This window comes from Silene latifolia, chromosome 1, assembly GCF_048544455.1.
Source record: "Silene latifolia isolate original U9 population chromosome 1, ASM4854445v1, whole genome shotgun sequence".
NCBI lineage: Eukaryota > Viridiplantae > Streptophyta > Magnoliopsida > Caryophyllales > Caryophyllaceae > Silene > Silene latifolia.
Window position 1 is genome coordinate 110372924 of NC_133526.1, and position 26767 is coordinate 110399690.

Here is a 26767-nt window from a genome sequence, read left to right on the forward strand (position 1 = left end):
AGCAGAAGGAAAAACAAGGGTTGCCGACGTTTGATGTATGGACTGAGTTGTTGAAGATGCAGTATAAAGAGTTGAACAGGGTATATGGTGGATGTACGGATAAAGAACTACTCAATGATGATGATTTGGAGTGCAATAATAACCAACAAGATGAGGAAAATAATGATGTTACAAAATTGAACAGTGATGATGAAGGAGGCCAACATGATGAGCAAGGTAATTATATGGATTCAAATTTGGATGAATTAATTTCAAAAGTTGGTTTAGGAGTAACAGGGGCTGTTGATGAGGGGATAAATAGTAATGCTGATACAACAAATAAGAAAGGCATTGATGAAGAGGCTGATAAAACTAATGAGAATACCAATGTGGCAACACAATTAAAACAGGGTGTTTCAAATGTTGGTTTGGGAGAAATGGGCGCTGCCGAGGATAAAATTGAAGTGGAGTTGCATAGTGACAAAGCTCATATGGAGGGAAGTGGAACAGAGGCGAAGAAAACTGTTGAGGATAAAAGTGAAGTGGAGTTAAATAGTGAAAAAGCTCATCTAGAGGGCAGTGGAACAGAGACACAGAAAAGGAATGAGGATAACAGTGTCGTGACTCAATTGAAGGAGGTTGTAACAAATGTTCAATTGGCAGAAACAAGAATGATAAGCATCAATGAGTATTTGTTGCACACGAGCAAAGAAGTAACGAGCAAAGTACCTTCTTCAGCAGATATGATACCTCATAATTTGGGCTGTACTTTGGACTGTGGTTCGCCGGACAAGGATGCTCAGCTTATTTCGGAATCAATGTTTAAAAACAGCCATTTATTTGAGAATGTGTTGAAGCATCGAAAGGAGGTCATGGATTATTGCTTTCTTAACGATCATACAATTACCAAGTCGTAAGTCCCCCATTAAACTATTTTTTTAATATTTAAGACATGACTTAATCTGATCCATACTAGCTATAACAATGATCCATACTAGCTGTGATACTGTTGTGTATACTACGTGATATTCTTAGAACTGAGTGTTGATATTGTTCCTTAAAATTAAATAAATATTTTAGTTGTGATATTCTTTTACAAACAGTGTGATATTATTACATAATAATAGTGATACTAGTTTGAATGCCCGTGCGTTGCAACGGGATAATTAACTTATTTATATTGCAAAAAAAAACGTTATAATGGTTTAATGTTTACATTCTATGTCTAATGATTTGTTTACATATTATTAAAATATCTCTTTCAAAAAAAAATAAAAGATTAATATATACGTGGGTTAACTTTCATTTATAATCATATAATCACCCCACCTTATACTAATCTTTCGATGTGGGACAATTCTACTATTTATAAGTAATATATTCACCAAACTTGAATTTTTTTCTGATGTGGGACAATTCTACTATTTATACGTAGTATATATTCATCAAACCTGCATTGGTTTTCATTGTGGATAAATAACATGCTCAGAATTATTACACCATCTTTTTTGCACTTAGTTCGACATCCAACCAGATCCCGAATACCGAATACAGACAATTGTTACTCATTATATCTAATAGCTATATTTAAATTTAATAATATGATCAAGTATTCTCCATTAATATTTGTACGTTGTTTTTCTTCAAAAAAAATTTAACATAATTGAGATACGGAAATTTCCCGTGGTACCCCTTAATTTTGTCAGATTTTTCATGTTACTCCTAGTTTTAAGAATCTGCCTATAGTACCCTTGAGGTTCTATTTTTTTCCCCATGGTACCCCCTAATGTAAAGGCGGTTAAATGGACGTTAAGTTTGATAGCGTGGCAATAAAATAACAATTAAAAAATAATACCCCCTTTATTGTTTTATTGGTACGGATATCTCCCTCTTTTAAATAAAAATTTAATTAACTATGTTATTATAATATTGGAAATTTCTCATGGTAACCTTGAACTTCGATAGATTACACATGCTACCATGGACTTTTGTTTTCTATTTTTTTAATCATAATTAAAATATGTGCAAATGATATGAACCTATACTCTAATGATAGAATATTTTTTAACACAATTATAATTATATTATTTAAACGTAGTATATTTACCACACATACATTATTTTTCAATATGGGACATATAAAATCTATATGTAGAAAATATAATGATATAAACTTTTAAGAGCTCTCCAAGACAATACTTAAGAGACTCAAAAGATTTTGGGTTGATGTCTAAGTTCCAAGGATGCCTCCTATTTATAATTATAGCATCACCCACTGTATGCTATATTTCGATGTGGGAAAATTCTATTTTTTATATGTAGTATATTTATCACATCTATATTATTTTTCAATGTGGGACATATAACATACTATGAAATACACCATCTTTAATATGTGCAAATTATATGAAATCTATATATACTCTAATGATAACGTTTCTTACCATGAATCTAATAATATTATTTTCATAATTTTTTTACTGACATTATTTTGTCAAATGAAATGTAAAAGTTTTTATATAAAAATTAGAAACATCACTTGAATATAAAATACGAAATACAGAGTATATATTATAATAATTAAAAGATTTTCCAAAGATTAACTTAGGCTAGAAATCATTATTGTAGAGACAGTAATACAAACTCTTTTAAGAGCTCTTTCTGACAATACTTAAGAGAATCAAAAGATTTTGGGTTATGACTTCTATTTATAATCATAAGATCACCCTGCCTTATGGTAATCTTCCGATGTGGGACAATTCTAATATTTATACATAGTATATTCACCACACTTACATTACTTTTCAATGTAGGACAAATAACATACTATGTACACCATTTTTTTTTTGCATCTACTTTGACATCAACCCGATTTAATAATGTGAAAATACAATACAATACAATCTACACTCTAATGATAACATTTTTTTGTCAAAATCTAATTATATAATTTTCATACGATACTTTTTTGTCAAATGAAATATAAAGTTTTTATATCAAAATTATAAACATCACTTTAATATAATATAGAAAATGTATATATATGGGACAGTTCCATTATTTATACATAATATATTCACCACACCTACATTATTTTTCAATGTGGGACATATAACATACTAAAAAGTACATATCTTTTATATCAAAAAATTTTGGGTTAATGCCTAAGTTTCAAGGATGTCTCCTATTTATATTTATAGAATCACCCTACCGTATACTATTATTTCAATGTGAGATACATAATTTAATTATTTAGACGTAGTATGTTCATCATGCCTACATTATTTTTCAATGTGAAAGATATAACATAACAAGAAATACATGTCTCTTCTTAAAAAACCACTATTGTATACATATTATTTTTCTTTGAAGGTAAAACCACTTAGTCTCGATCATTAGATAGGGATCTCTACATCGTACATATAACGACTCATTAACGCTCTATTACTGTATTCAAAAGACAACCATTAGTAAAATCTTTAGTTTTGTACTGTGTCAGGAGACTACCATTAGTAAAACCTTTAGTTTTGTATTTTTTTTTTCTTGTTCATGTTCTTAACTCTTTCCCGGGTAGTTCCCAAAGATTTCCACTTTATTTTTTATATCATATCGTAGATATTGAAAGAAAATCTTAAGAGCTCGTTAAAACAATATTTATAAGACTAAAAAAATTTTGGGTGGATAAATAAGTTCCAAATATGCCTCCTATTTATAATCATAAGATCACATCACCTTATAATACTAATCTTTCAATGTGGGACAATTCTACTATTTATATGTAGTATATTCACCACACCTACTTATTTTCCAATGTGGGACAAAACATACTAAAAAGCACACAATTTTACGTATTAAGATATACACCATCTTTAATATGTGCAAATAATATGAAATCTATACTCTAATGATAGCATTTTTTTTACCACAAAGCTAATTATATTATTTTCATAATTTTTTTAACGATATTTTGTTATCAAATGAAATGTAAAAGTTTGATATAAAAATTGGAAATATCACTTGAATATTTTTTATATCATATCGTAGATATTGAAAGAAAATCTTAAGAGCTCGTTAAAACAATATTTATAAGACTCAAAAAATTTTGGGTGGATACATAAGTTCCAAATATGCCTCCTATTTATAATCATAAAATCACATCACCTTATACTAATCTTTCAATGTGGGACAATTCTACTATTTATATGTAGTATATTCACCACACCTACTTATTTTCCAATGTGGGACAAAACATACTAAAAAGCACACAATTTTACGTATTAAGATGTACACCATCTTTAATATGTGCAAATAATATGAAATCTATACTCTAATGATAGCATTTTTCACCACAAAGCTAATTATATTATTTTCATAATTTTTTTAACGAAATTTTGTTATCAAATGAAATGTAAAATTTTGATATAAAAATTGGAAATATCACTTGAATATAATTTAGGAAATGTACATATTATAATAATTAAAAGATTTTCCACTTTATTTTTTACATCAAAAATTATACTTTCCTAAATTGATTTTTGATGATGTGGACGCTCTAGAATCGCTCGAAAAAACTCTCTTATATATATATATATATATATATAGATTATATCTGGAAATCTAATATGTTAATTTTTTTGCAAAATTTTACAGAGAAGTGGTGTGCGACTTTGGAACTTTCCATTGTATACAAAAGAGCGATATTGAGTCTTTGCTGCCTGAAACTATGATAGAAGCAGTGGTCATTGAGTCCTGGGCAATATTGCTCAATAAGTTTCAAAAGGCGCAAAAGGACAACAATATGCCGACAAGGATTTTTTACAACCTTGCCCACTCAGTATGAAAAAAACTGTTTGTTTATCATTATTTAAATAAGGTACTTTAAAAATGTCTCATTGAGACTAATTAAAATGTCCTTTTGAACAACAGGGTGATCTAGAGAAACTCTTGAAAGCAGATGAAGATGATGTTGATGAAGTGTCAAGAATTAAGGCAGATGTGTATGTCTCATGGGATACGTGGTCAACTGTTTATGACGAACCTTTGAATTTAACTTCAGATATGGTAAGACATTTAAATTACTTTTAGCTGTGACCCTGTTTTTTATACTATGTGATATTGTTGGTAGTTACTGCTGATATTGTTAAAGTTAAATTACATATTTAGATGTGATATTGTTTAATATATTTCATGATATTGTTACTTGTCAATTGTGATATTGTTTCTGATATTGTTTCTGAAAATCATAGGTATTCATACCTTTGCTCTATGAAGAGCACTATGTCTGCGTTTGTATTGATTTCAAGAGGGAGATCATGTTCTACTTGGACAACGAAAAATATGATGATTTCAAGACGAAGAACATGTACACCTGCTCATATTCTTTGTAAGTACTATATTGAAAATAAAAACTAATGATATAATGATTTTGTTAGATAAGTTTGAGATTGATTAGTTGTTTACTATAAACATGTACAGGGTAGTACCTATGGTGAATACATCAACAGTAAAGGTTATGAAAGAGGGCTAAAAGTAAAGGACTACGATTTGGTAAATGTGTCCTTTGCTTGGCAAACGTAAGACTTGAACCTGGACTGTGGCGTATTCATGATGTTTCACATGATGTTTTTCGTTGGTGAGTGTTTTAGTTGTGAACTGGACAATGAGAAGAAGAGGGAGTTATATAGGGCGGAGATTGCAGCTACACTCGTCTTGAGTGCTATAAATAAAAAAAGGAATGAGGTCCTGAGGAAGGCGGAAAACCTTAATGCCATCAAACGTACACTCTTTCCTAAATTGCTGAAAGAAAGGCAAAAAGGAAACAAAAAAAGCAAGACAGCAAAAGGTTCTAAAAAGAATGTTCAGACGCCCGTAACCAAAAAAAAAAGGTTACATTTGTTAACACTATCTTGTACATTACTAATTATTTTTATTTTTAATACTCAGTATGCAATGAATAACATAGACTATATTTATGTAGATATGGTAGAAGATGGTTTTGCTAGTGTCGTGGGCAGCAGAAGGAAGGGGAAATCAGATGGACTAGGAAGCACGTACAACTGTGGTTTGGCAGATCCTAAATTGGAGGTCGTCTCAAAGTTTATGAGGGCTAACAAATCACAGTTTGCAAAGATGTTGACCAAGAGGAAAGAAGTGATTGATTACTGCCTATTGGATGACCACAGTTTCCCCTTAGAGTATGTTTTTTTTAAAATCTTTAATACATTTTCATTTGTGCTATGATATTATATTTAGAGTAGGGTGTTATTGAATGTGATACATTTTTTTTAAACAAGTAGTTAGGTTTTTGCTAGCTTAAGTGCTACTATGTTTTTGTGATACTTTTTCATTAGGCATGTGATACTATATTTAGTATGGTGTGATATTGTATGTAATATTCTTCATTTTTGATATGAACCATTTGTCTTAATGATTGGTACAAGAGGTTGTTGCCGACTTCAAAGTGACAATCAAAACCTTGTCAGAGAGGATATTGTGTCATTGCTTCCAAATGTGCACGTCAATAGCAAAGTGATTGAATGTTGGGCGTTAATTCTGAATCACATTGAGCACACAGAAAAATGTGATACAAGTTTAATGTTTTTTGGAATTCAACACATGGTAAGCTTTTGTTTTAGTTTGATTTATATATATTCACACTTTCAATAAAATGTATTGACTCTTAAAACGAATACGACTTTTTAACATTTATACACACAACAGGACGCAATAGTGGAAGGAACTGAATACAAAGAAAGGAATAAAGACAAGATTTATGCAGCATGGGATGAATTTATTACAAGGAACACGGTTCCCTGTAACCTTTGGCAAAGCAGTCTCATTTTTATTCCAATGTTATGGAAAGAACATTATTTTTGTGTCTGTATAAATTTCAAAACCTAGACGGTTGAAGTACTGGACAATACAGAGTACGATAACTGGGAGGAAGCTGAGACACACAAAATTGCAGATTTGGTGGTATGTTTTATTGATAATTCTGAAATTAACATTGGAAAAATAAATTTGTTTGTGCAAGTATCAGTAATGGTTTTGGTTAACATTGTAGGCTAATGACATGAGTGACTACCTAGAAGCGAAGAAGGTCGAAAGAGCTGAAGAGATAATAGGGTTTGATGTTGCCAACATCATCTTTGATTGGCAAAAGAAGGAGATAAACAATACTGAATCTGGGAACTTCTTAATGTTGCACATGATTTGGTATGAGGGCCAGCTGTTTGAAGCCGACTTGACCGCGAAAGTGTATAGGCGCTACTCTCAAGCGAAATGGCGAAAGATTGCTTTTAGCTGATATAAATCAGAATAGGACAGATTTGATAGAAAAGGTTAAAGAGTTTGTAGCAGGTAAGGAGGAACTCTTGAAGACATTAAAACAAAAGAGGAAAAACACTGATGTTTCAAAAGAGAAGTGTGGTAACAGAAAGGGCAAGGAGAAAGCTGCTGAGAAGGAAACAACTATCGAGGAGGTAATAACAAATGTAAAAGTTACTGCAAAAGGAAAGGTCGATGGTAGTGGGAGACAGAACATTGACACAGAAATACCCATTCTTCGGAAAAGGTACAAAATCGATAACCTGACTTTTACATTAGTTGGCTTTTATTTGGGAAATTAAAAAAGGTAGAAAATGGTGATGCACACAAAAAATTATATAAATTATAACATATTTGGTTTATAGGGTCAATGATTGCCAAGAAGATGTTGAAGATGATGGAGAACCACTTATAAAGAGATACAAAAGATTCAAGACTGTTGCAAATCCTAAGAATCGAGGCAGGGGAAGAGGTGTTGGTAGAGGAAGCAATTAAGACAAGTAACAATGGTAATGTATTAGAATTAGATTTACTGGCACGAAGATGTAATTAAAAAAAGATAGATGTAAAGCTGGTAGGGCAATGAATCTAATGGTAGACATTTTGAATATTGATTCTTAAGTTTGCAAAAGTAGTTATGACTAACCATTTTGGATCTGATATAAGTATTGGCAATGTGTGATATTGTTGTAAGTGTGATGTGATATTGTTCTTTGATTGGTGTGATATTGTTTCTCAACAAACAATAAAAGTAAATAGGGATTTAAGTATCCTTTTTTCGTTGATATTTTTTGGTTTAGAGTTTGATATTGTTGTGTAAGTAAGGTGATATTGTGTTACAGAATTTTAAAAATTCTAGAGAGAAATTAAATCCCAATATCACAAAAATGTGTGATATTGTCTCAAGTGTGATGTGATATTTTTCTTCGATTGGTGTGATATTGCTTCTCAACATACAATAAAAGTGAATAGGGATTTAAATATCCTTTTTACTTTGATATTTTTTTGTTTAGAGTTTGATATTGTTGTGTAAACATGGTGATATTGTGTTACAGAATTTAAAAAATTCTAGAGAGATTAAATCCCAATATCACAATAATGTAATATTTTTTGTTATGAGATTTGATATTGTTACAGAGACAGGTTGATATTATTTGGGTGATACTTATTTTTTAAATTGCTGCGCTATTGGTGGACAAACACAATCAATTAGATTTTCTTTCATAAAAGTACTGTAACTCTCCCCAAATCATTTTGGGATTAAGGCTCTGATGTTGTTGTAAAAGTACTGTAACTCTGATACTATTTATAAGAAAATAGTGATATTGTTCTTTAGTAAACGTGATATTGTTTACAATCAAGTCTTTACAAGGCAAAATCTTAGTAATACTGAGGTTTTTACAAAAAATTCGAAAAAGAATACAAAATAGGAGGCCATGTAGAATAAAATTATAAAAAAACAAAAAACAATGTTCCTACTTTGATATTGTATTGGTTAACAACAACAAAAAATTGTATATGCGAGTAATATAGACTTCATCATCACGTACTCAAGCTCTCAATCAACATCCGCAAGTGAAGAAGTCTGCAAAAAGCAAAACAAAGAACACAAAAAAATATTTCAGCAGTATGTTGTACATGTAAATAACTGTGATATTGTATACAATGACTAATGATATTATTTAGAGGTACATGTGATATTGTTTCACAAGAAGACAAAATTGGATGATAATAAATCGTTTATATTTGTGAAACTATTTCGTATACAACATGATATTATTTAGAGGTGCATGTGATATTGTTTCTCAAAAAACACACAGAACAAATCAGAAATAAAAAATTAAATAATGTAAGTAAGAAATCAATCATAATGAATGTAGTTAGCAAAATCACTTACATCAGATTCATTATCATCACCCGAGTGCTCAGATGTCTCAGCAGCTGGGTTAGGGCAGTTGCGCTTATCATGATGTGCCATTTGTTTACAATTATTGCAAAACCTTTTCGGCTTTTGTGCCTTTTTAATGGACATTTGTTTCTTAGAGGTCAACCTCTTGCCACTACCCTTGTTTTTGGATTTAACTGGTGGTAATATATGGACCTCATCTGAACACTTAACCCCAAGAAGCATCTCTAACTATTGTTGTTTTGTCATTGTTTCAGGGTCGGGCTTGAATTTCTGTCTAAATGCCTTCAGTAAATCAGTCAGTTCAGTTACGTGATTTTCAGGTAGAGATTTTATCAGAGACAGCGTTGAGTAGAACTCTGACCAAACATTTGAAATCTGCAGCTTACTCACATATGAGGAATCAAAATCACCGATCAACTGCCCGTGCACATCATAAAGAGGCATCTTTTTGGTGTTCTTTGTCCATCTACTCAAAAGGTACTGTTCAGGTATCTTCCTCACCCCTTTACCTGATAAAATCCAAATAATGTGTTTGCAGATGTATCCCTTCCTCTCAAACATCTTACATGAACATTTTGCATCAAAGGTTGTGGGATTAAATGCTACAGTGTACGTAGTACGCAATATTGTATCTTCAATATCAAGAAACCTTGTAGTGGAATCCCTTGAAGAATCTCCAGCGCTACATGAATTCAAAGAAGAGACACACTGCTTTTGGAATTCGTAAAAGAGTGCGTGTGTGTACACAGTGGATGCATGAATCTCAAGATGGTTTTGGTTACAAGTAGAGAGAGATCACTGTCTCTATCAAGGGACTTTTGGGTGTATCTTTGCTGATCCATAGCACTCTGGAAGCGCAACCAAAATTCCACAAGTGTGCCGCGAGGATTCTCGAACCGCTTGAAGAAGCTGTTCATGCTCTCAGAACGTTGGGTTGTTCTGAGAAGACAACTAAGAGGAATATCACGATAATAAGCCGGAATCCAACGTTGCCTCTTGTTAAACATATATGTCAACCATCCATTATCTTCCAGATGAAACTCCTTGATCAATGCAGACTACTTCTCTTCAAAATCAAAAGGCTCTAGGTCAGAATCCCAGACAATAGAATTCATACGGCTTACAAAATCTGTCTCTTTGGTCACTGTCGTGCCTACCTTTTCAGGTAATTTCTGCATGATGTGCCACATGCAATAACGGTGGGCAGCAGTCTTAAAAACAGCAGGCACTGCAATTTTCATTGCCGGGCATTGGTCGGTAAATAAACAATTGGGTTCCTTTCCACCCATACAATCTAAGAATTTCTGAAAAACCCAATTGAAATTCTTGTCGTTCTCCCTACCCACAAGTGAAGCAGCAAAGGTGACCGACTTCTTGTGGTGATCAACACCAGTAAAAGGACAGAATTTCATGTCATACCTATTGGTTGAATAGGTTGGGTCAAATGTCACCACCTCACCATATAGTGAGTAGTTTCGACGTGCCTCTGCGTCAGCCCAAATAACACGAACCAAACACTTATTCTCACCAACCTCATATGCATAATAAAACCCTGGCCTAGTTTCAGAAAGCACTTCAAGCTGATTTATGAACATTTGAGCATCCCGCTGCCCGATAAAACACTTGACTTCCCTACCAAAATTTTTAAAGTCGGTCAAACATGCTCCCACATTTTGATAACCATCAACATACTCCTTATAAGACCTGAAAGTAGTCGTTGGGCCAATATTCACCTTGCAATTGTCAATGATTGTTTGTTTCTGATGTAAATTAAGGTGTCTGGATTTGTTCTGAAATTCTTTATACTTTAGTGGACAAAGAAGGTGATTATGGGCAGCATGAAACTGATCAACAACAAAGAGTGGGACTTTAACTTGGTCAATTTCTTTGATGACAAATCTGAATAAAATCTTGGCCTTACAACCAATCCTAGTAATCTTGGTCTTCTTAGGATCATATGGTTTGATCCTTTTCTCCTCTTCACCATTAGAGGGTAACACTTTCGGCTGACTATCCCTAAACCCTTCTCTATTACAGACAATCAGTTTTGTCTTTATATCACCACTACCATGAAACCTTTTAGTTGAAGACTTTCTTGGTTCAAAACCGCAAGCGTCCGCATAAGTTTCATAAAATTGGATACACTCATCTAAGGTAGCAAAACTTTGTCCTATTCTAGGTGTAAATTGAGTGGCAACATTCCGTATCCACTCCTCAGAACCTCCAGGGGTGACAATCAAAGAAAGGTGATTTCCACCATGCACATCATCAACTTGTATGCATTGTGGAGTACAAGCAGGTACAAGAGAAGCAGAAGAAGTCTCTTCAAAACAGGGTGATGGAACAAATTCTAGCAGGAAAAAGTTAATTAGAGTAAATCAAGCTGTGATATTATTAAGGATAACATGTGATACTATTAAGCATACCGGCTGATACTGATTTATATTAAGTAACTACAGTAAAGCATAGTGTGGGATACTAATTTACACAAGCATGTATTGTTAGATATTCTAGTGTATGATACTATTGTGAAGGATATGTGATATTATCAAAGACAAAGTGTGATATGCTAATTAGATAAACATATAGTATAACATCACTATATTTTAAACTAGGATATTGTAAAGAGTACGAGTGATACTAATGAAGATATGTTGTGATACTAAACTAAATGAAGTAGGTAAACAAAATTAGGTCAAACGACAACAATAAGGTTAGGCAGAGAACTGTTAACATGTAATATTAGAACTGTTAACATGTAAACAAGGAAAGATGACTCAAATTGTAAATCTGAATAAAGCATGCAATAAACAAAACAATCATTGATAATTGAATGCAAAACAGTACGCAAAAAGAGAAGACGAAATAAAGCGATAATTGTAATAATGATGAGCAATATATACATGAGATGATCAAGCTGATAAAACTAAGAAAAGATGACTGAAATTCACATATTGAAACAAAAAAACACTAAATCAGGTAACACGAGATGATTGAAACATAAATTAAAACGGAAAACCGATTACAATTAAACAGCAGTTAATAAAAACTCAGAAAAGATGACTAGAATTCAGGAATTGAGACAAAAGACAAAACGAAAATACAAAAATTAAAGGAATCGTACATGAAGAAATACCTGACATTGCAGTAGGATTCAAGCGATTGATTGCAAAAATCGACGATCAAAAGCTGAAAAACAAATTAGAGACGGCTGAATTTTAGAGAGAGAGAAGAAAGAGGGAAAAAGAATTAGAATGACAGAAAGGCAGGAGGAGGGAGTATATATAATAAGCTGTGAAAAGACAATTCTACCCTTCCTATAGCGCGCAGATCTCGACCATCGGTGCCTATAATCGACGGCGGTGAAAGTGAGACTCATGGACTCAAAATTGAAGGTAGACTCATGTGATCCTAATTATATATATATATATATATATATATATATATATATATATATATATATATATATATATATATATATATATATATATATATATATATATATATATATATATATATATATATATATATATATATATATATATATATATATATATATATATATATATATATATAGAGTAAGGATCAAGTGAGTCCACTAAGAAGCATTGAGTCCCTAAGTCCTATTTGGAGCCATTAAAAAGATGGGATGGAGGGTTGAGATTGAAGGGGAAAAGGGAGGGATTAATGCTAAATGGAGGGGATTGAAGCTAATTAATCACTTTCCCTCACTACCTCCACTAATCAACCACTAATTTTACTATATAACATTTATTTTCCACTCACTTCTCTCTCATCTCACACAATTATCATTCCTCTCATCTCTCTAAAAATCAAAAAAATTCCAATCCTCTCAAAAATCCAACAAAAATCAAAAACCAAATAATTCAAAAAAATTCAAAAAAAAATAATTTCCCCCTCATCAGTCATCACCCGCCACCACCACGACACACCACCCACCACTCACACACCCGCCACCACCACCATAACCCACCTCTCCCGCCGCCACTCACACACCACCATCCACCCACACACCCGTCACCACCACTCCCCGCGACAACCACACACGACCCGACCAAAAACGCCGATCCGCCTCACGCACCACAACAACCACCACCTTCCCCCGTCTTTTTCGAACACACCACCACCACCGCCTCCTTCAACCACCACCCTCACGCACCACACCGACACCACCTCCTCTGTTCCTCACTCTCCCTCACACACCCAGATCCGCCACCACCCGACACCACCATGGCCGAAACCCCCAACCACCTCCCTCCCTCCCTTTCTGCCACCGCCACCTTCACTCACCACCAACAACATCCACGACAACAACACCACCATAAAATACCAACACGCCACACACCACCCACCAACACCACCCACCCGACTCCTCCCTCCAACCACAACTCCAACCAGCCCGCAACCCGACACCCACGACAACAACAACCCCGGATCCGCTCATTGTTGTCGTTGTTTGTGTTTGTTATTGTTCTAACCACGCACCATCACGCCGTCTTCACGCTGCCGTCACGCCGCCGTCGTGTCGCCTCCCTCCTTTTCTTTTTTTTCAGATCTGTGTTTTCTGTTGTGTTTTCCTTGAGTTTGTGTTTTTGGGTGTCGTCCTCTTTATGTTGTGTTTGTTGTTTTTTTTTTTTTTTTTTTTCAACAATAAAGTTTGTGTTTTTGTGTGTGTCGTCCTTTTTTTTATGTTGTGTGTGTCGTTGTTTGTTGTCATTTATGTCGTTGTTTTTATTATTGTTTTTATTATTAGATTTAATGTTATATTTATGTTTTTTTTTCAATCTCTCTTTATTAGATTTAGTGTTGTTGATGTTGTTTTATCATGATTTTTATTCTAGATCTAATAAATATATTTATTATACTCATATTTTTTTACATTTACACTCATATTTCTTTACATTTATACTCATATGTCTTTACAATTACACTCGTATTTCTTTACATTTACACTCATAATTTTTACATTTACACTTGTATTTCCTCACATTTACACTCGTTATTATTTAAATTTACACTTGTATCTCCTCACATTTACACTCGTATTTCTCTTAAATTTACACTTTTATCTCCTCACATTTACACTCGTATTTCTTTAAATTTACACTCATATTTCTTAACATTATAATTTTTACATTTACACTTGTATTTCCTCACATTTACACTCGTTATTATTTAGATTCACACTTGTATCTCCTCACATTTACACTCGTATTTCTCTTAAATTTACACTTGTATCTCCTCACATTTACACTCGTATTTCTTTAAATTTACACTCATATTTCTTAACATTTACAGTCGTATTTCTTAACATTTACACTCGTAATTCTTTACATTTACACTTGTATTTCTTTACATTTACACTCGTTAAAATTATATAAATTTGCGCTCATATTTTTGTGGATATGAGTTGGTGGGGAAGGACGATGATGGTGGCGTTTTTTGGTAGTCGGACTAAAGTTTTACTCGTAAAGGACAAAGTTGATGGTGGCATTTTTTGGTAGTCGGACTAAAGTTTTAGCGTAAAGGACAAAGTTACACTTATAAAGGGCCAAATTCACACTCAAAGGACAAAATTTACACTCTAAAACCTTCAAATTGACTAAAAAATCAAATTTACACTCTTAAAATGTTACATTTACACTCGTAAAACCTCACATTTACACTTGTAAAATGTTAAAATTATATAAATTCAAAATTTCCGTCACAAAAAATCAAATTTACACTCTTAAAATGTTACATTTACAGTCGTAAAACATCACATTTACACTTGTAAAATGTTAAAATTATATAAATTCAAAATTTTCGTCACAAAAAAACAAATTTACACTCTTAAAATGTTACATTTACACTCGTAAAACATCACATTTACACTTGTAAAATGTTAAAATTATATAAATTCAAAATTTCCGTCACAAAAAAACAAATTTACACTCTTAAAATGTTACATTTACACTTGTAAAACGTTAAAATTATATAAATTCAAAATTTCCGTCACAAAAAATCAAATTTACACTCTTAAAATGTTACATTTACACTCGTAAAACCTCACATTTACACTTGTAAAATGTTAAAATTATATAAATTCAAAATTTCCGTCACAAAAAAATCAAATTTACACTCTAAAAATGTTACATTTACACTCGTAAAACTTCACATTTACACTTGTAAAGTGTTAAAATTATATAAATTCAAAATTTCCGTCACAAAAAATAAATTTTACACTCTTAAAATGTTACATTTACACTCGTAAAACTTCACATTTACACTTGTAAAGTGTTAAAATTATATAAATTCAAAATTTCCGTCACATTTACACTTGTAAAACTCATACAACATTACATTTACACTTCTGAAATCTAAAACTCAAAACTGATTAATTAGGGGCTAGAGAGAGAAAGAAAAATTAATTAATGTATAGAAATTTGATTAGTGGTAATTTTTTTTGGTAATTTTCAATCTCAACCACCCATCTCAATCCAACCATCCACATTTTTTTCCTTTTCTTTTTAATGGCCTTTAATCAAATTCATCTCAACCATCCATTGAGGCCATCCAATGGCCCTTAAAGGGACTTATGGACTCAATTTGAGAGGAGGACTCATTAGATCTTACCTCTATATATTTATATATATATATATATATATATATATAGAGAGAGAGAGAGAGAGAGAGAGAGAGAGAGAGAGTGTAAAGTTCTTATAAGTCCCTTATATGTTTTGAGTCCCTAAGTCTTAACTATAGCCCTTGGATCATCCATTATGGATGGTGGAGATTGAAACCAAAAAGCACCATTAACACTAATTTATCACTCTCTCATACCCATTTTAATTAATCACTAACAACATAATTAAACACTAATGCACTACATATACTTTCCACTCACCCACTTCTTTCTCATCTCACACATTTCACTACTCTTCTCTTCAAAACCCCAAAAAATAAAAAACCCCAAAAAATCAAAAACCCAAGAAAAAAAAACCCAAAAAACCAAACAAATAAAAAACCCAAAAAATTCAAATAAATCATTTACTCACCTATTTCTCATTCACCACCTACCTAGCACCACCCACCCGACACCACCACCGTCGCCAACCCCGCCACCACCACCGCCGCCGCCACCACGATGTTTTTTTTTTTTTTTTTTTTTTTTTTTTTTTGGTAAAATGATGTTTGGGTGTTTTTTTTGTTGTTTTTTTTTCCGCAAATATCGTCTTGCTATACAATCTTGTTTCAAATTTGTGAGTTTCTTTTATTTTGATCTGATGCTGGAGCATGCTCGGAACAAGCAAATGAAATTCTTATTAGTCGAAATGTGACTCAACTAGTAAAAGGGTTTGAGCTTGGATCGAGTAATGTATTAATGCTGAAATGGGAAGGCGTTGGAGCTGCATATCACGGCTCTGGGGCTGCATATCACGGCTCCTAGGATGGTTAGGGTACACGGTTTCCTAAATCGTGTAGGAAGAATAAATTAGTTTAATTACTATTTCCAATAAAGTTAGGAAAAGCTAGATTTTCCTAATCCTAGTTTGATTAGAATACCCTAAAATCTGATTGTATTCTAATATTAGTATTTTTATAACTTTCCTAGTTAGTTTAGGAAAAGGGAATAACTTTCCTAGTTAGTTTAGGAGAAGGAAAAATAGCTTGATTTGCAAGCTAGGGTTTGGGTCGAATTATGACCTCGTTTAGGAGTATAATAGGACCGTGTGTAATCAGAAACACACATCGAATTTCCAGCAATAAAATTGTTTACGTTTGTGAGCATTATTCTGATTAGGTTTGCGAGCTTAATCTTTAGGTCTTCCTTGCAAGGTTGATTGCGTGAATCTGCGTTTGATACCTTGCGAGGTTAGGACTAGGAATTCACCATACTATCCGGTTACTTCCATAATCACGAAATAATCAGTCCAAATAAATCAATTTCCGCTGCAAATTTACTAGTTATAACGACATACACAATCACAGATTTAACAAACTCAAACGAACAGTTCCACGATCTGTTCATTCTCGTTTTTCCGTATAGTTTTACATCAAATTGGTTACCAGAGCTAAGTTCAGATTTATTCCTTAATAGATCTGTCTTGGGACTTTGCTAATCATGGTTAAAGACGGTGATGAGGGTCCGAAAACATGGGAAGATGGTCATAACGAGTTGAAGATAGAGATGGCTCAGATGGCTTATGTGTTAAAAAACATAGCAAGCATGTTGAAGGCTAAGGAGAAGAAAAAGGAATCGGACACTCCATCCGAATCTGAAGAAGAAGACGAGCAGCCAAAGAGAAAGTCGAGAAATAAGAACGATAATGATCGGGGTTTAAAACTCGATATTCCAGACTTTGATGGCGAGATGGATCCGGAAAAGTTTATGGATTGGGTAAGACAAGCTGAGAGGGTTTTCGAGTATAAAGAGTATGATGACAAGAAGCAATTTAAAGTTGCAATCTTGAAGCTTACAAAATATGCATCTTTATGGTACGAAAATCTGAAAAAACAGAGGAGAAAGGAAGGCAAAGACAAGATCGAATCTTGGATCAAATTAAAAAAGCACCTGATGAGACGATTCCTGCCAAGGGATTATGAACAAGATAACTACTTAAAGCTCCAATCTTTAGAGCAAGGAAGCATGTCCGTGACTGATTATATCAAAGAATTCGAGAAGATGTCAATTGTATGCGATCTTGAGGAGAAAGAAGAGCTAAGAGTGGCGAGATTCATCAAGGGCCTAACACCCGCAATTGCAACGAAGGTAGAAATCCAGAATTACGATGGATTTAGCGATGTTTGCAGATTGGCGCTAAAATTTGAAAAGCATGATAAGGCACGTAAACCTTATGCTTATTCCAAGGGACAAAGTTCGGGAACCAACTCGTATTCCAGGCCAGCTCCTAGCAAGGCTAAAGAAACCCCGAAAGAAGAACCCAAGGACAAAGGAAAGGGTGTTGCCGAGCCAAAAGGGAGTTCTTTGAGGCGTTGTTTCAAGTGTCAAGGCTATGGTCATATAGCAAACGAATGTCCTCAAAAACGAGCCCTAACAGCTCAAGAATTGTATGATATGATTCCTGTATTTGTCACGCCAGAAGAGGAAACAGTTCAAGGGAATGTTAAAACTGATGGTGAAGGAATAGTCTATGATTTGGATCCGTTGAGTGAAGAGGAGTGTTTAGTGCTGCGTAATTTGCATATGGAAACGGGTTCAGCTGAGAATGAACAACGAGAGCAAATCTTCCACACTCGGTGCAAGGTAAACCGTAAAATTTGCAATCTTATTATTGATAGTGGATCATGTGCTAATGTAGTAGCAAGGGACCTTGTTGATGAACTGAAATTGCAAACTAAAGACCGAGTTAAACCATATAAATTACATTGGCTGAATGGGGAGAATGGGATTCAAGTTAAGAAACAGGCCTTAGTTTCGTTGAGTTTAGGACCCTATACTGATGAGGTGTGGTGCGATATAATTCCTATGAATGCATGCCACATTCTGTTGGGTAGGCCTTGGCAATTCGATAGAAAGGTTGAACATGATGGGAGATCCAATGTGTATAGCGTGATGAAGGGTAATGTGAGATATAATCTGAAACCTATGTCACCTAATAAGATTAAAGAGGCTAAAAAAAAGAAGGGGAGTATGTTTATGGAGGCTCGGGAGGTTGAGGAGGCTTTAGCTCGAGGAGAACGAACTTATGTGCTGCTGGTTCGTGAATTGGGGTCCGTTGGTGTGTGTGATGACCGTGGGGTACAAGAGCTGTTAGAAGAGTTCCGGGATGTGTTTCCGGATGAATTACCGGATGGGTTGCCTCCTTTACGTGGTATTGAACACCAAATAGATCTGATTCCAGGGGTGGCATTGCCTAATAAGCCGGCCTATAGTTGTAATCCAGAGGAATCAAAGGAGTTACAGAGACAAGTCCAAGAATTGATAGATAGGGGATATGTTCAAGAAAGCTTAAGTCCGTGTGCAGTGCCTGCGTTATTAGTGCCAAAGAAGGAAGGGACTTGGCGAATGTGCGTTGATAGTAGAGCGGTAAACAACATTACAATCAAATATCGCTTTCCTATGCCGAGACTTGATTATATACTTGATGAACTTTCTGGTTCAAGTGTCTTTTCTAAACTGGATTTGAGGAGTGGTTACCATCAAATGAGGATTCGAGAGGGGGATGAATGGAAGACCGCGTTTAAAACGAAGCAGGGGTTATATGAATGGCTTGTGATGCCGTTTGGACTTTGCAACGCTCCTAGTTCGTTTATGAGGTTGATGAATGAAGTGTTAAGGCCGTTCCTTAACAAATTTGTGGTGGTCTATCTTGACGACATCCTGATTTATAGCAAAGATGAAGAGTCGCACAAACAACATTTGCGAGCTGTGTTTGAAGTTCTACGAGTTCAGAAGCTTTATGGTAAATTAGAAAAATGTACTTTTATGGTCTCAAGTGTTGTTTTTCTTGGTTATATTGTGGGTAAAGACGGAGTAAGTATGGACCCATCCAAGGTCGATGCTATTCAAGCCTGGCCAGTTCCGAAATCAACTACAGAGGTGCGAAGCTTTCATGGTTTAGCATCATTTTATAGACGATTCATCCAGGGTTTTAGCTCGATTATGGCTCCAATTACGAGCTAACCAAGAAGGAGAGTTCGTGTGGACTAGCGGCGCCCAAAAGGCGTTTGAGGATGTGAAGCGCAAGTCGTGTTCCGGACTGTTTTAGCACTACCCGATTTTAATAAATTGTTTGAAGTCGAGTGTGATGCAAGTGGTGTTGGAATTGGTGCCGTGTTAATACAAGAGAAGAGACCTATTGCATATTTCAAATGAGAAATTAAACGGTGCAAGGCTGAACTATTCAACTTACGACAAGGAGTTTTATGCAATCGTGAGAGCATTGGACCATTGGAGTCATTATCTGCGTCCGAAGCCGTTTATTTTACATTCTGATCACGAGGCTCTTAAACACATTCATGGACAGCAAAAGTTAAATCAAAGACATGCTAAATGGGTAGAGTTCTTGCAATCATTCACGTTTTCTTCAAAGTACAAGACGGGAAGTTCGAATATCGTGGCTGATGCATTATCACGAAGACATTCATTGTTGATTGAGTTGGATGCCAGAATTCTTGGTTTCGAACATATCAAGGAGTTGTACAAATCTGATCCAGAATTTTCGAAGGAAATTATTGATCCGACAGGTTTGTATACTGTTCAAGATGGCTATCTCTTCAAAGGTAATCGGCTATGCATTCCAAATGGGTCGATTAGGGAGTTTTTGGTACGTGAAGCTCATGGCGGGGCTATTGCTGGACACTTTGGAGTTAATAAGACGAGTGACATCCTAAGTGAACACTTCTACTGGCCGAGAATGAATAAAGACGTGCAAGAAATCGTGGCGAAGTGCGTGGTATGTCAAAAGGGTAAAAGCACGTTCAACAAAGGCTTGTATACACCTCTGCCCGTACCTGTGCAACCGTGGAATGAGGTAAGCATGGATTTTATCCTTGGTTTGCCGAGAACTCAGAGGGGTAAGGACTCAATTATGGTGGTAGTTGATCGATTCTCAAAAATGGCGCATTTTATTCCGTGTCACAAGACTGATGATGCAACTAAAGTGGCTGATTTGTACTACAGAGAGATCGTTCGATTACATGGAATACCTCTTACTATTGTTTCAGATCGAGATGTAAAGTTTCTTAGTTACTTCTGGAAAACGTTATGGCGTTTGATGGGAACTAAGCTTCTTTTCAGTACATCACACCATCCACAAATAGATGGTCAGACTGAGGTAACCAACCGTACTCTAGGGAGTCTATTATGAGGATTGGTTAGTAAAAGCACAAAGGATTGGGATATCAAATTGGCGCATGCTGAATTCCCTTATAATCGTACACCATCAATGACGACAGGACGAGCTCCATTCGAGATTGTCTATGGCGTGAATCCATACCTGCCAATCGATTTAGTGCCCATTCCAAAGAAATATGTGTTAAGTTTTGAAGCCAAAGAGAGGCAAGCAGAATTTCTCCGAGTATGTGAACAAGTTCGAGCTCAAATTGAGAAGGCAAATGTTAAATACAAGGAGAGGGCTAATAAACATCGTAAGCAGCCTGTTTTCAAAGAAGGTGATCTTGTGTGGTTACATTTAAGGAAGGAACGATTTCCGTCCAAAAGAAAGAACAAGTTGATGCCACGAGTAGATGGTCCATTCAAGATCCTCGAATGTTATGGTTCTAATGCATACAAGCTGGAATTGCCGAGTGAATATGGTGGGGTGAGCGCGACATTCAATGTAGGCGACCTGTCACCGTATCTAGAAGACGAGGATTTGAGGGCAAATTCTCAAAAAGAAGGAGAGAATGATGCAGGAGCATGCTCGGAACAAGCAAATGAAATTCTTATTAGTCGAAATGTGACTCAACTAGTAAAAGGGTTTGAGCTTGGATCGAGTAATGTATTAATGCTGAAATGGGAAGGCGTTGGAGCTGCATATCACGGCTCTGGGGCTGCATATCACGGCTCCTAGGATGGTTAGGATACACGGTTTCCTAAATCGTGTAGGAAGAATAAATTAGTTTAATTACTATTTCCAATAAAGTTAGGAAAAGCTAGATTTTCCTAATCCTAGTTTGATTAGAATACCCTAAAATCTGATTGTATTCTAATATTAGTATTTTTATAACTTTCCTAGTTAGTTTAGGAAAAGGGAATAACTTTCCTAGTTAGTTTAGGAGAAGGAAAAATAGCTTGATTTGCAAGCTAGGGTTTGGGTCGAATTATGACCTCGTTTAGGAGTATAATAGGACCGTGTGTAATCAGAAACACACATCGAATTTCCAGCAATAAAATTGTTTACGTTTGTGAGCATTATTCTGATTAGGTTTGCGAGCTTAATCTTTAGGTCTTCCTTGCGAGGTTGATTGCGTGAATCTGCGTTTGATACCTTGCGAGGTTAGGACTAGGAATTCACCATACTATCCAGTTACTTCCATAATCACGAAATAATCAGTCCAAATAAATCAATTTCCGCTGCAAATTTACTAGTTATAACGACATACACAATCACAGATTTAACAAACTCAAACGAACAGTTCCACGATCTATTCATTCTCGTTTTTCCGTATAGTTTTACATCATGATCTTAGATCTACTAAAATAGATCAAATATTATTTTCATTGACCCGTTTTTTTTCTTCATTTGCGTTTTTTTTTTCCCTATTTTGATTCATTTCTCCGTTTTTTTCTCCATTTGCGTTTTTTTTTTCAATTTTGTTATTTGATATTTCTTATTTTTGAAATTTGTTATTTTTCAAATTTTCATATATAAATGACTTAAAATGAATATAGTTACATCGTCATGTACTAAAATTACAACCTCAATAAACTAAAGTTACACTTTTATGGACTGAAATTACACTTTTGTGGACTAAAATTACACTTTTGTAGACTAAAATTACACTTTTGTAGACTAAAGTTGCACATTTGAGGATTAAAGTTACGTAGTTGTGGACTAAAATTACACTTTTATGGACTAAAATTACACTTACGTGGACTAGAATTACACTGTTGTGGACTAAAATTACACTTCCGTGGACTAAAATTACACTTTTTTGAACTAAAATTACACTTCCATGGACTAAAATTACACTTGTATGGACAAAATTACATATTTGTGGACTACAATTACAGTTCCGTGGACTAAAGTTACTCTTTTGTGGACTAAAATTACACTCATAAAATGATAAAATATGCACACTATCAATGTACTAAAGTTACACATTTGTGTACTAAAATTACACTTTTGTGAACTAAAATTACACTTATAAAATGATTAAAATTGCTCAAACTCAATGACTCAAAATTAATGAATTGTGTAACTTTAGTTCAAACTGTGTATATTTACTCCGAATTTAGTCGTATATAGTTGTATTTTTAGTCCAAAATTAATCGTAAATAGTGTATTTCTAGTCCAAATTTAGTCGTAAATAGTGTATTTTTAGTCCAAATTTTATATTTACAGTCCAAAATTGTGTAATTTTAGTCCAAATTGTGTAATTTTAATCCAAATTTGTATAACTTTTGTCCAAATTGTGTAAATTACTAATAAATTCATTAGTCCAAATTGTCCAAATTGTGCAACTTTAGTCCATTGAAAATGTAACTTTAGTCCATTGAGAATGTAACTTTAGTCCATTGAGAGTGGAACTTTAGTAATTGAGAGGGTAACCTTAGTAGAGATAAGTATAATTTTAGTTAACAAAAGTGTAATTTTAACAGAAAAAAGTGTAATTTTAAGCAATAAAAGTGTAATTTTAGCTAACAAAAGTGTATTTGTAACAGATAAAAGTGTAATTTTAATAGACAAACGTGTAATTTTAAGCAACAAAAGTGTAATATTAGCTAACAAAAGTGTAATTGTAACAGATAAAAGTATAATTTTAACTAACAAAAGTGTAATTTTAACAGACAAAAGTGTAATTTTAACAGAAAAAAGTGTAATTTTAACAGAAAAAAGTGTAATTTTAATAGAAAAAAATATAATTTTAGTAAAGAAAAATGTAATTTTAATAGATCTCAAAAAATTTGAAAAAAAGTGTAATTAAGAATAAAATTTGTTGACATAAATTCAAAAGTAAATCTGAAAAAAATTAAAACAAAACAATTTTTTACAAGATGAGATTTGAATACAAAATCTGATAAAAATATATAAAAAGACGATAGTAGATCTGAAAAAATAAAATATCCTAAAAGAAATGAAACTTTAGAAAAAGAAATATCAAAAAACCGAAATCAAAATATGACACCGACACAACAAAAATCCGAACTTAAAAAATGCACAAAAAAAAAATGAAAATTTGAAACAATAAAAAAAACATCTGAAAATGAACAAAAAAAACCGAAAATTTGAAAAAAAAAAAATAAATAAAAAACCATCTGAAAATATGGTGGAAAAAAAAAACATCTGAAAATATGGTGAAAAAAAAAAAGAGAATGTCGGATGAAAATGTAGCACAAACCGAAAATGTCAAACAATGAAAATGTCACATAAACCGAGATCTGAAATATGGTGAAAAAAGAAAAGAAAAAATGCAGAAGGAGGATGTGGAGGCGGTGGCGGTTGAAGCTGGTCGTGGGTGACGGTTGAAGAAGGTCGTGGGTGGCACTTGAAGACGACGGAAGGAGGAGGAGGCGGGGAGGAAGAGGGTCGCGGGTTGTGGGTGACGGGTTGTGGTCTGAAACTCGTCAGATCTGGCGGTTGAAGAAGGTTGTGGGTGACGGGTTGTGGCGACAGGAAGGACGAATGGTGGTGAATGGTCCGGTGGTGGAGGAGGCGAGTAGGGTGACAGTGGTGGAAAAGGTGGCGGTGGTGGGAAAGGTGGTCGGGTTGGGAAGAAGTGGTGGGGTGGTTGGGTTTTGTGAACCGGTGAGGATGAGAGAGTGGTTTTTTTTTTGATTTTTTTTTGTTGGGAATTATAGAGAGAATGTGAGATATAGGGAGAGATGAGTGATTTGTGATAATGATTGTATGAGGGAAATGAGAGAAAGGGGAGTGTTTAATTAGATGGATTAGTGATTAATTAGGTAAGTATGAGAGAGGGTGTAATTAAACACAATTTTGGCCTTTCAATCTCAGCCCCTTATTTTCGAGATCCAATGGCCCATAATGGGACTTATGGACTCACATGTAAGAGGAGGACTCATTTGATCCTATTACTATATATATATATATATATATATATATATATATATATATATATATATATATATATATATATATATATATAGAGTAAAGTTCTTATAAGTCCCTCATATGTTTTGAGTCCCTAAGTCTTCACTATAGCCCTTGGATCATTCAATATGGATAGTGGAGATTGAAACCAAAAAGCACCATTAACACTAATTTTTCACTCTCTCTCCTACACATTTTAATTAATCACTAACAACATAATTAAACACTAATTCACTATATATATTTTCCACTCACTCACTTCTCTCTCATCTCACACATTTCACTACTCTTCTCTCTCAAAACCCCAAAAAATAAAACTCAAAAACCAAACAAATAAAAAAACCAAAAAATCCAAAAAAATCATTTACTCATCTATTTCTCATTCACCACCCGCCTACCACCACCCACCCGACACCACCACCGTCGCCATCCCCACCACCGCCGCCGCCGACTTTTTTTTTTTTTTTTTTTTTTGTTTTAATAAAAAAAAAAAATATTAATGTTTAGATGTTTTTATTTTGTTGTTTTTTTTCGCAAATATCGTTTTGCTATACAATCTTGTTTTAAATTTGTGAGTTTCTTTTATTTTGATCTTAGATCTACTACAATAGATCAAGTATTATTTTCATTGACCGTTTTTTTTTTTTCATTTGCGTTTTTTTTTTTCAATTTTGATGTTTTGGTCTTTTTTTTTTTATATTTGTTTGATTTTAGTACTAAATCTATTAATTATGAAATCTCATTGTTTACTTTTTTTTTTTCACTAGATCTTTGATTTGTTTTACCATTTTTCAGATTTGATTTTTTAAATCTCATTTTTTTTACTTTTTTCGTGTTGATATCACTTTTTACCGTTAAAATTACACTTTTTTCGGTTAAAATCACAGTTTTTTTCCTGTTAAAATTACACTTTTTTTCCTGTTAAAATTACACTTTTTAACGTTAAAATTACACTTTTTTCCGTTAAAATTACACTTTCTTCATTGACCCGTTTTTTTTCATTGATCTACTAAAATAGATATACTAAAATAGATCAAAAATTATTTTCATTGACCCGTTTTTTTTTTCATTTGCGTTTTTTTATTATTATTTTTTTTCAATTTTGATGTTTTGGTCTTTTTTTTATATTAGTTATTTTTCAAATTTTCATATAAAAATGACTTAAAATGATTATAGTTACATCGTCATGGACTAAAACTACAACCACAATAAACTAAAGTTACACTTTTATGGACTGAAATTACACTTTTGTGGACTAAAATTACACTTTTGTGGACTAAAATTACAGTTTTGTATACTAAAGTTACACATAAGAGGAATAAAGTTACGTATTTGTGGATTAACATTACACTTTTATGGACTAAAATTACACTTTTGTGGACTAAAATTACACTTCTGTGGACTAAAATTACACTTTTATGGACAAAAATTACACGTTTGTGGACTAACATTACACTTTTATGGACTAAAATTACACTTTTGTGGACCACAATTACTCTTTTGTGGACTAAAATTATACTTTTATGGACTAAAATTACACCCTCAATGAACTAAAGTTACACTTTTATGAACTAAAATTACACTTCCGTGGACTAAAATTACTCTTTTGTGAAAATTACACTTTTATGGACTAAAATTACACATTTGTGAACTAAGTTACACTCATAAAATGATAAAAGATATACACTATCAATTTACTAAAGTTACATTTTAGTGGACAATGATTGAAATTGCATAATATTAATGACTCAAAATAAATAAATTGTGTAACTAGTGTATTACACCAAAATTCTATAAATAGTGTATAAAT

General features: G+C 33.6%; 3 protein-coding genes across 3 annotated transcripts; 1 reads left to right on the forward strand and 2 right to left on the reverse strand.

The window, feature by feature from the left end:
• Positions 1 to 9442: 9442 nt before the first annotated feature.
• LOC141652958 (protein FAR1-RELATED SEQUENCE 2-like) lies at positions 9443 to 10221 on the reverse strand. The gene is made up of 2 exons (XM_074460583.1): positions 9997 to 10221; positions 9443 to 9922 (listed from the first exon to the last, which is right to left on the reverse strand). Exons 1-2 carry the CDS (start codon positions 10219 to 10221, stop codon positions 9443 to 9445), a joined length of 705 nt encoding a protein of 234 aa, XP_074316684.1.
• A 51-nt stretch (positions 10222 to 10272) lies between these two features.
• LOC141652966 (protein FAR1-RELATED SEQUENCE 5-like) lies at positions 10273 to 12357 on the reverse strand. Its single transcript, XM_074460597.1, has 2 exons — positions 12351 to 12357; positions 10273 to 11564 (listed from the first exon to the last, which is right to left on the reverse strand). Exons 1-2 carry the CDS (start codon positions 12355 to 12357, stop codon positions 10273 to 10275), a joined length of 1299 nt encoding a protein of 432 aa, XP_074316698.1.
• A 4982-nt stretch (positions 12358 to 17339) lies between these two features.
• On the forward strand, positions 17340 to 21048 carry LOC141652974 (uncharacterized). The gene is made up of 2 exons (XM_074460608.1): positions 17340 to 19778; positions 20206 to 21048. Exons 1-2 carry the CDS (start codon positions 17340 to 17342, stop codon positions 21046 to 21048), a joined length of 3282 nt encoding a protein of 1093 aa, XP_074316709.1.
• Positions 21049 to 26767: the final 5719 nt, after the last annotated feature.

Bases quoted from the DNA above. Each gene is read 5' to 3' on its own strand.
- LOC141652958 (XM_074460583.1), bottom strand. From the start codon at position 10,221: ATGTTTAACAAGAGGCAACGTTGGATTCCGGCTTATTATCGTGATATT. The intron at 9,923-9,996 runs GTAACCAAAACC...TTCCAAAAGCAG, and splicing joins ACAGTGATCTCTCTCTACTT to TGTGTCTCTTCTTTGAATTC.
- LOC141652974 (XM_074460608.1), top strand. From the start codon at position 17,340: ATGGTTAAAGACGGTGATGAGGGTCCGAAAACATGGGAAGATGGTCAT. The intron at 19,779-20,205 runs GTGCGAAGCTTT...ATTCATGGACAG, and splicing joins TTCCGAAATCAACTACAGAG to CAAAAGTTAAATCAAAGACA.